Source organism: Primulina eburnea, chromosome 6 (assembly GCF_022965805.1).
Source record: "Primulina eburnea isolate SZY01 chromosome 6, ASM2296580v1, whole genome shotgun sequence".
Classification (NCBI taxonomy): Eukaryota; Viridiplantae; Streptophyta; class Magnoliopsida; order Lamiales; family Gesneriaceae; genus Primulina; species Primulina eburnea.
Window position 1 is genome coordinate 28,745,964 of NC_133106.1, and position 11,119 is coordinate 28,757,082.

At 34.3% G+C, this 11,119-nt stretch overlaps 2 protein-coding genes across 3 annotated transcripts; both read left to right on the forward strand.

Annotated features, from left to right (window-relative positions):
* The first annotated feature begins 1,531 nt into the window (after window positions 1-1,531).
* LOC140834078 (uncharacterized protein At2g27730, mitochondrial) lies at window positions 1,532-6,081 on the forward strand. Of its 2 annotated transcripts, none has more exons than XM_073198703.1 (4): window positions 1,532-1,648; window positions 2,447-2,566; window positions 3,452-3,490; window positions 5,639-6,081. In XM_073198703.1, exons 2-4 carry the CDS (start codon window positions 2,462-2,464, stop codon window positions 5,852-5,854), a joined length of 360 nt encoding a protein of 119 aa, XP_073054804.1. In that variant the 5' UTR covers window positions 1,532-1,648; window positions 2,447-2,461; the 3' UTR covers window positions 5,855-6,081. The 2 variants fall into 2 exon arrangements, with proteins under 2 accessions (XP_073054804.1, XP_073054805.1); XM_073198704.1 differs by having other exon boundaries at window positions 1,561-1,640.
* Window positions 6,082-8,353: 2,272 nt separating this feature from the next.
* LOC140833423 (uncharacterized) lies at window positions 8,354-9,707 on the forward strand. Its single transcript, XM_073197764.1, has one exon. It carries the CDS (start codon window positions 8,654-8,656, stop codon window positions 9,503-9,505), a length of 852 nt encoding a protein of 283 aa, XP_073053865.1. The 5' UTR covers window positions 8,354-8,653; the 3' UTR covers window positions 9,506-9,707.
* The last annotated feature ends 1,412 nt before the right edge of the window (window positions 9,708-11,119 follow it).

The window sequence follows — 11,119 nt, forward strand, 5'->3', positions numbered from 1 at the left end:
TAGACTCAATTATTCGTGCTTGAATCAAGCAAAGGCACACCTTACACGTTCATTTTCTCATCATTCAAGCCGTATTATGTGTGAATATATATTCTTGCATGAAAAATCTGATATCATGATATTATTTTCATTTTTATGGTTGAAGCATAGAAAATCTTGGATTTCTTGATATATAACTCACGTCCTTGATGTTGCAAAAAGGGCTGCCAGGTTACGATGGTATGAGCATGATTTGAGGCTGTCTAGGAGTCCTAGATGGGGTTGGACAGGTCTAGTAAAGAGAGGAGAAAGATCCGAACGAAATCATGGGATTTGCAAGTGTTAGGGTTCGACCTTGGTTCTTCGAGGGTGCAGACGGTGTGATGTGGTTGGGTTGCATCCATAAGACCTAGGAGGGTTGATTCGTGCCTGGTTCGTGGGCAAGGACTGGAGCGAAGTAGCTTGGCCGCACAATCACCACATGCACATGGTTTGGGAATTTGGTGCATGGCTCGGTGCAAGGACAGTACACAGGTCTTAGGCTCAGTCGTGATAGATATCTCTGCATCATATAACCACAAAAAACAAAGAGGAGATAAAACAATAATGCCAATATGAATATCTTGCTAAAGGATTAAAACAATTAGGTAGCAGTACAACAACAAACATATGACACAAAATGCATATGTCTTATAAAGTTATCAGCTAAATGTTTCAAGCAATATACATGATGTCTGTTTTGGAACATCGTTTCAACGGCCTTTATGATCCTACATTCGACGTAGGAGGAATTGGTACATTCGCACGGACGTGGATGTTCGAGGTGGAGGGAAGATGATTAAGAAATCTTAATACAAGAAACTATAAATATCTCGTTTAATTGCATTAGGGATTTGGAATTAAAAAAAACATGACAGTGGGGGGTCCTTAATTTTCTAACAGGTAGACTGATTTGTAAATGAAAGTAGGGGTGGAGAGTTAGACTAAGTTACCTTAGAAATAATGTGAGCAAATTTCAGTTTGTCCAATAAATGATTAATTTGATGTATAGAACTTTTCAATATGACAAGTATGATCTTGCAACTACTTTGGTATGGGGAAGAACATCTCGACATTAAGGATGGTAACGATGGATAAGGTGGATTTGGCTAGTCCGAGGACTCGTCCAGCCAAGAAAAAATTGTACCTGGACCCGATTTTCCTCATTATTTGGAGGGTCTAATAGATCCGCGACAAAAACTTGTATGAGATGGTCTCATAGGTCGTATTTTATGAGACGAATATCTTATTTGGATTATCCATGAAAAAATATTATTTTTTATCCTAAGAGTGTTACTTTTTATTTTAAATATCGGTAGAGTTGACCCGTCTCACATATAAAGATTCATGAGACCGTCTCACAAGAGACCTACTTTAGATCCGCATAATCGTCAAGTGTTAAAAACATTTTTTAATCTAGTAAATATACAATAAAAAGTTCAAAAATTAATACATTTATCAAAATTTTATAAAACCATAATATTGAATCGAAGTTAAGAAATCTATTGGGCCGGCCCACTCTGATTTCGTAGTCTACAAGTCTTCGCAGTAACCATATTCTCCTTCCCTATTCTACACTCCATTTCGAAATCCCAAAACCCATTTCCCTCGACCAGCTCCAGGTGCTGTGGTAAATACTCAACCTATAGTTTATCATACATTCGATGTGTGTTTTCCTGGTTAAAAATTTATTGATTTTGTGGTGTTTAGAATTGTGGCTTGATTTTTCTTCGGGATGTTTGGTATTCCGGTGGTGCCTTTGGTTTACTTCTGCGATTTTTCAGGAGAAGAATGTCGTATGCTTATTCGTTTATATGTATTGATACGTGTGTTTTCTTAGATAAATCCCAGTTTTTTTTTTGTTTTCACCCGATCGTATTTTCGTTTATGGTTTATCTTAATTTTTGGGGTTTCTCTTTTATATTGAGTACCTTCGAATTTTTTTTTGTTTCAGTTCGTGGCACTAACGATATTTTCGGGATATTTTCGGTTTTTTATTTTATGTACACGAGCATGCTTTAGCATCCATTTGTCAATATTATTTTGCTTGCTTTGGTATTTTTTTTTTTTATATTGATGAGAGAATGGTGTGTTTTGATGTGATGCAAACTTGTACTTGAGGATTTATAATCCGGGGTTCTTCTTGATAATTTGTCTGGTGTTGTATTGTTGCTGAATCACAAAACATGTTTGTGGAATGTCCAGTGTTGGTTATTCTTCTTTTATAACTAGAGTTTAGCTTAAGTATTCCAATAATGTACTTGTACCTCATTGATGGATTGTTTATGCCTTCGCTACCAATACCTTAATGTGTGGAACTTATTTATTAATTGAAAGAGTTAAAGTGGATCAGGAAGAGTTACAGTTTACTGGTTTTGTTATGTCTTTGAGAAATCTATGTGTTTGACAGAAGTTTGATTGTTGACAGGAAATCTGTTGTGGTATGGCGACTCGAAATGCTTTTAGATATGTCATATCTCGTAGGATGTCAAGTAGTGGAAAAGTCCTGAGTGAGGAGGAGAAGGCTGCAGAAAACATCTACATCAAGGTAATTTTCTTAATCTCTATTTCTGCAATTTAAGTTTCTGCTTTTTTCTTGTCTTAATATGATTGAATATTTGATTTGCCTGTGAAAGTTGATATTTATCCACTAAAATTCACTTACAGTTTTTAATGATGCCTGCATTTCTCTGATCATATGTCTGGTATTGAATTTTTAAGATATTTATCAGCATTCATTTACAGTTTTTAAAGATGCCTACATTCTCTGATCACATGTCTGCTATTGAATTTGTAAGCAAGTGGTCGAAATTTTCTGTTTCTTTTTTTGTTCATTTTCTAAAATATTTGGTGTGATGTCATTTTAACCCAAGGATTTTGTTCCTATTGAATCCAGATCTCATTATTGCTTTTTCCCCCATAAATGATATAATCTATTCAAAGTATAAATGGCCTTGGGGTGGCATTTATTTGTTGACATCTCAATGCTCACTGTTTCATGAGATATGAATTGAAATGCAACCAGAGCAACGGAGGGCTATAAAAGAAGATCGGTATACTTGTGGCAAGAATGAGGAAATGTCATGAGTGGATGGTATAAGCAATCAGCTACTTGTATTTAATATGGACCTTCTTTCTCTTGTGATTAATTGAGAGAATATTATTGCTACTTTGTTCATGGGTAACCAAACCCTCATATTTCTGGAACTGTCTCATTTTATCTGTCAGCTCCCAACCTTCCTTGATGTGTATCCTTGATCATGGATGTGGTACTTGGAGAATTTTCTGTTGGGCCATTTATAGGAACTTTTTTGTCCATTCTTGTGCATCTTAGCTGATTTATTTTGGTTTCATGCTTGTGCATTCCTGTACACCAACATTATGAATCTATCTTATGAGTATTCTCACTGTGGAACCTTTTGAAATTTCACAGAAAATGGAGCAAGAGAAATTGGAGAAGCTTGCCAGGAAGGTATGGACATGTTCGATAATACATTTAGAATCCTATAATTGACAATGCTTTATCTTTGGCTTGATTATACTTCATGTTCTCTTTATCCTTTTCTTTTTAACTGGAACCGTCTTTGTCCTTCCAACTTTTGCGAAAAATTCATTACTCTTGATGGAAAACAGGACCGAATCGCTAATGATCCTGATTTTGCTAACGTTTTTGGGGCATGTGAGAAAGCAGCATTTGGCAAGTTTTATAGGCACGAGGGATTTCTGTTTTGTGAGAATAGGTTGTGTGTGCCGCAAAGTTCCTTGAGAGAATTGTTAGTGCGAGAGTCGCACGGGAGAGGACTTATGGGACATTTCGGAGTTCAGAAGACCTTGGACATAGAGTGAACACTTTTTTTGGCATCACATGAGGAGAGATGTGGAGAGGATGTGTGAGCTTTGTGTCACGTGTAGGCAGGTTAAGTCTAGGTCCCAACTTCGTTGATTATAGACACCCTTGCCTATTCCAACTGAACCATAGGTAGATGTATCATGTATCGATGAATTTTGTTTTGGGTTTGCCTAGGTCTAGCAGGGGGCACACTTTTGTTTTTGTTGTTGTTGGCAGGTTCTCTAAAATGACTCACTTTATACTGATCGAGCTTTTCTTGCACAGTAAATTCTCAATAAAAATAAAATAAGAGTTTGTGCTCGAATGAATCGCAAGTGCAAAAGTCAAGTTGTAATATAATGTACGAAATACGAGTATCGTTCTCACAGAGATTAATTAGACAAATTTAAATTAAACACAATTCTTTAGTTAACTAAAATGAAAATTGAATTAATTAATAAATTAAATTGAAGGTCAAATAAAATAATTTACTAACACGACTAACACGATATAAATAATATAAATCAAACTAATAAATAAACAATTGCTAGGATCTTGATTCACTAACCCCTGAATTTTTTTAAATGATTGAATTTCAATTATTAAGTTATGCTTTTGACAGAATTCTTAGTCTATCAATATAATGTGTCGAGCTAAATTAATCTAATTAAATGAAGTAGCCAAGTGTCCTCGTGTTATTTAACAATTGCAATAGCATTAATGAACCGTGACTATGGCTATCAACATGTTTCAACTTCATATGTCTATGCAAGTTGTAGATCCATAAATTATGTTATTATATCATGTTATAAAATCTCCACTCGGTTTTCAATTATAACACATAAAATCTCTTCGAAATTGATCGTACTCCAAGATTGCGAGAAATATCAATGACATAATCAAGTATATTTAGACAAAATTTAATCTTTAAAAAAAATTTACTACATAAATGTTTGGGGATAAGATTTCCTTAATCCCAACTAAAGAAAAAAGAAACGAAGAAAAACACTTATTAAGTTCTCGTTCTTCGGTTGAGTTCTCTTGCTCTCCTCCGTCTTCTTGTTTTGGCCCCTTTCTTGTGCACCTCTTTGCTGAATGATCAAAATCCACCCTCTAAAAATGTGTATTAGGGCTGCTATCATTTATTTTCGTCCAAAAATCCACCACAAAAGGAAATAAATCGTCCAACTATTGTTTCCATACTGTGTCGCGTTGGGGATGGAGAGAACACCCGTCCTAGCTTGACCTGCTCGCATTTTTTCCACTCAGGCGTGCTGGGGCGGGCGAAATTACCCACCCTAGCTCGCCATGCTTGTACTTTTGCCAATAATTCCATTCTTTTTTAGCACGTCCACCTACAAATCAACCGAAACATGTGAGGGGCAAACAATATATATAAATTATGACTAAAACAGATAAAAATCAGATTTGACACCCAAAAATAACATACTAAAATATGCAAAAAAAAACCTTATCACATACCCTCAGAAACCTTTAACTCAGCCGCTACTTTCCACGACGAAGATAAATACCACATGGCATTGGTATTAGTGGTGATTGAAGCTGTTGAAACTTCCAATTTTGCCCAATTTTTTTTTTTTTCGAACCATTTGTCTTTAAATCTAAGATTATCATTTTTGGTGGTTTTGTTATTCTATTGCATCAAAACATATCTTGATTTCAAATCTTTGATTCATCCTTAAACATTCTCAAACGTCAGCCGCTGAATTTTTGTTTTGCCTCGACTATATCTTGTTATGAAACCATTCTTAAAGGGTTTATTCACTATAGGGCCCTAAGGCAGATGAAGCTCCGGCAGGAAGCTCAGGAGGCACAGCCAATGTAACTGATGCTAACCCAAGTGGCCGGAGCTCCTCAACTTCTAAAACATCAACTGACACCTATAGAAATTATGCTGTTGTAGCTGGTCTTGCAACTATTGCTGCTGCCAGTGGGTGGTATTTCCTGGGGTCGAAGAAGACAAGACCTGAAGAAGTGCAGGATTGAAGTAATTTTCTCAACGTGGTTATCGAATAAAACGAAACAATCTCATGTAAACTCCTTTTCACCGGTTGAATTCTGTTTCACGGCGATGTCTTCTGGCATCATCACTTGTTCTCTCCTTCACTGATGTCCTGGAACATATTGTCATCCACCTTTTGGAACCTGTGAACTTTAATATCACTTTTTTAGTGAATTTAAATGACAATCGACTGCCAACTGTTCGAGCTTGAGCCAAATTTTTAAAAATTGTCAGGTTTATGCTGAAGCTCACCTGTAGTTCGTCTTCAATTTCGATCAAACTTGTTTTGTCGGTGCCATACCCGAATGCTCAAGCTTAGGTTCGAACAATCATATTTGCTCATCGCATTACAGAGAAAATTGATTAGTTTTTCGAGGTTTTGCAAATCATAATCAGAATTAGACTCGGGGAACTGAATTCATGATCTTTGTTTAGATACCAATTATCTAGAACAAATTTTTAATGGCATGCTAGAAGCTATAATGTATGGTTTTTATATTACACAAACGCCGAACATTTTAATTTGAAACTTTTTAGAAATTGAATAAAAAATACTTACATAGTGGATTCGTGAAAATTGGGTGAAATTATAATTTTGATAAAACGATCTAAATATGAACTTTTAGAAAAAAAAAATTCTTTTGTGAGACGGTCTTATAAGTTTATGTTTGTGGATTTTTGGAAAAGAGTAACTCTATTATGAGACAGAATCTTACTAGTCTATATCTGTTAGAAAGGTTAACTTGACTCGTATCAATTATGAAAATTAATATTTTTTGTACCGATGGTCTCAAAAAAGTTTTTGTTTCTGAAAAAAATATCATATGTTGAAGAAAATGAAGGTTTCTGATAATCATCATGGTATATTCTTTGTAAGTTTTTGGTCTTCACACACGGGTGGAAAGAAGTCCTCATGCTTCTTTTCGTTTCTCCGTGGAAAGTTTCTTGAATTTAAATGAGATATATAAAATCTTTAACAGGCAAATTGCAATATTATCAATTTTGAAAAGTCTAAATAGCAAGGATTTTCTTATATAAAATTAATATTCTTTTCAAATCATATTTGTACTTGTTATCTAAAAATATAAATTTCGAATATTATAGGGGTAGAATATAATTTGCCCAAAATAGATGGATTAAAATTTGCATTTATAAGTTTAAAAGGATGCTTGGATGTGTCTGCATTATTTTGCCTATTGTATCAATATTTGTTTCCTGCCTCCATTTCTGAAGTAATATGACTTTGACTACCAAGAAGGTTCTAAATTTCAAACTAATTGGGATATTTTTGTTATTTATCATTATCATATTTTCTTGAATATTGCTTTCGAAGAAAAGCAAGGAACACGTCTGATAAAATCACAGGAATTTTAGTCTAATTCTCTGCTGGCCGACACCGAGAGACGAAAGCTATTTTATCGATCGATTAGATTAAGCAGTTCGAACACGAGAGATCTTTCTAAAATGAAACGGGACAGATGTACTTAATTTCTGGCATGTAACAAGGATATTAGGCAAAGTCAATATCCATGAATATGAAAAGAGCCTAAGATCTTAAAATTTATGGAAGAATTTTTAAGTAAATATTTAACATGGCAAAGCCCTTCCTTCCCAGCTACGCTAAGTAAGTGTGGCTAATTGGATTCAGAACATGGGAGTGATATATCCTAAGATATGAAATTCAAGGACTTCAATTTAAGTGGTGAAATTCACTTGGTCGAGGACAGTGTGTTCTTAGGATAATACTCAAACATTTAATCTAATGATCGTAAAATGACCAAATTTGTTTTTTCACGTTGCTCAATGTATTTCATCACATCGTGGCTCTCTCTGTATGTCGTAGTCATTAGATCAAGTGTGAGTATACATACTACCTATATGGCTATATGTGCTAAGATCAAACTAACCGGAGTTAGCTAGGATACCTAGATTGCTTCCTATTTAATCTTTCTCTCTTTTTTTTTTTTTTTTTTTTTTTACCATAAAGAAATCACATTAAGGATACATTTTAAACCATCAATAATCTAAAATTATTTGGGACATAATGACTACTTTCATGCCACTATTTATGAGTAGGTCTCTTGTAAGACGGTCTCACGAATCTTTATCTGTGAGACGGATCAACCCTACCGATATTCATAATAAAAAGTAATATTTTCAGCATAAAAAGTAATATTTTTCATGGATGACCCAAATAATATATCTGTCTCATAAAATACGACCGTGAAACCGTCTCAAACAAGTTTTTGCTACTATTTATTTGTATCTCTTTTCATTTATGTTCAGGAAAAAAAATTATACCGATTTTATCAAACAAACAAAAAAATCATAATTGTATACAATATTTTTTCATGAATAACCCAAATAAGATATCCATCTCACAAAATGTGACTTGTGAAACCATCTCACACGAGTTTTTACCTTATATTTAAAGGAATATATATATTTAATCTTCACCAATTTAAATATCACACTGGAATCCACTGTTCTGGAAAGCAATGAATTTTACCATAATTTATGACCACCAAAATTGAGAATCTCAATAACAACCAATCCTTATTCTAGGCAACCCTGGAAACCAGCACCCCTAATAAATAGTACTTCCCATCTCCCTTGACTTTATCTGCAACAATTTTCACCCTCTTCCCGTGTACATCTCCATCTTAAATCCAAACAAACACAACTTTTTTGGGGAGAAGAAATTTTGTTTCTTGATTTATCTTCGCTTTTTTTTTTTAAACAGAGAAAAGAAACAAAAATAGAAAACTGCAAAATATCCAACAATGGCAGCTTGTGGTGGCTTAGAACACATCTTTGAGAAGCCATTACCAGATAACTCAACCTTTCTTGAATCTCTTTCGCCATGGAAACAGATTAAAACCATGAAATCAATCGATGGTTCGTCCTCGTCGTCCTCTTTTACCGAGTTATTCGGTGAATTGCACTTCAAAGAAAGCCATGTTAATGAGATATCCTCTACACCTACATCTTTATCCTCAGATTCATCTGTTTCCAATTCTAATCTATCGAAGATCGATATTCCAGGAGTTTCTATTATCCATCAAGAAAAATTTAAGAATCCCTTATCGAGTTATGATCCGTCAAGGCATAATATACATTACAGGCATAGTGACTCCTTTTCCTCCATGAATTCTGAGAGTTTGTCTCTGTGCACTGAAGGGCTCGGGTCCGAAAGCTCCGATGATGTCGAAGATTTGTTGGGAAATGAGGTTAGTGGTAATGAATGGAGGAATCAAGAAGAGAGGAGGAGTATAATGAAAAATACTACAGAAAATAATAATCACTGCGGTGAATCTAGAAGATCAAGAATCTGGAGAAGGGAGATTCCTCCACCTATTTCTTGTATAGGGAGAAACGGGAAGCCATGGGTTTGTTTTAAATCATTAAGAGAAGATGGGAGATTCATTCTTAAAGAAGTAAGGATCCCAACTCAAGAATTCTTGCATGCATGCCGCGAAAAAGGACGTTTACGATTACGGTTCGTTCATTCTGATGATGAAATCCGTGAAGAAGATGAAGAAGAAGAACCTAAAGAGGAACAAGATGATGAAGAGGCTATAAATGGAGAGGAGAATGGTCGAACAAGCCCGGGGGCGCCGACCACCGTAGTGTAAATGAAGTCATTGGCAGCGGTCTTCTCTCGGCTCCTTCATCCGGATCTATAGCCATAATGTTCGGGTCAGTTTCTAAAAAAAAATTGGAATTGGAATTTTTTGTTAGTTTTTCTGCACATAATATATTTTAAGATCTGTTCTTTTTTTCCTTTAACTTGTTTATGCTAATAAGGTGTTGAAGAGGAGGATTAATGGTTTTGAAGACCTTTTTTTCCCTGTTTTTATTTTTGAATCTTTTGTGTGCTGAATTTTGAGTGAGTCTCATGTGAGACCGTCTCACGGATAATAATCTGTGAGACGGGTCAACCCTATTCACATTCACAACAAAAAGTAATACTCTTAGCATAAAAAGTAATACTTTTTCATGGGTGACTCAAATAAGAGATCCGTCTCACAAATATGACCCGTGAGACCGTCTCACACAAGTTTTTGCCCTGAATTTTACTGCAAAATGACGAATTGTATAGAGTTTTCTTCATTCATGTGTTGAATTCTAATATACCGAGCCTCGAATTCATGTGTTGATGGGGTAGGAAAATGGAAACATTGGTTTATTAAATTCAACACACGAAATGAAATGAAGTTAAGAAGAGACTTTTTCGTTTTGAAAATCTGTAACACATAGGATAATCTAATGGTGAAAAATAATATAATTGATATAAAAATTAATATTTTTTCATATATTAAATTGGATAAGATATTCGTCTCATAAAACTATCTAACCAATGAGACGACACATTAACTCATTAGAAACTGCCCAAAGTTAGCAAATTAAAATTCCTACAAGTTTGTTAAATAATAATGATAATAATGACAAGCTCCAAGAAGGAATTTTTTTTTTATTTCTATTAGGTTTGTAGCTTTGATTTTCGTACTGTTCAGTCCCTCTCGAATTCACTATCTACAAACGAAGAAAATATTTCCCCAAAAATTAAAGTAAAATAATAAAATATATAATCATGTTTTTCACCACGCACTCTCAAAATTACAAATTCCATTTATTCCATATTTCAGCATTCTTCAAATATATCTTAACTAGTAACTACTCATACAATATTTTAGATTTTAAAACATCTCATATACTGTTAAAACAATTATTTATATATGATACGAAATCACAGATCGGTAAATCTAACATTCTATATTTTTAAAATTTTAAATAGTCTAGCACAACTAATAAAAAATATGAAAAACCCATTACTTTTTTTTAAAAATAAATCGTGCTTAGATAAATATTTCTATTGTATAAGCATACAACGCGTACAAAAATGTAAGCATACAACGGGTAAGGAATCATTTTGCAAATACATATTCCCATCATTCATCGAATCATGGTTCAAAAAGACCTGGCTCATGCTCAAATACATGACTGCACAGCAAATACTTGCAACCATACAACAAGGCCCCTATGCTAACCATGCACCACAGCAAAGGAAGATATGATGATAAAATCCAGCATTTAATTGATGCAATGAGGCTTGCAAAAGATTTTTCTATCAAGTTTTCAATATTGACATATACGGTTATCATATGTAAAAGGTTATTCCATCATCTTGGAGTCATAGAAAATATTAAATGAGAAAAGAAAATGAGATTTTGTCATCCTATATACAG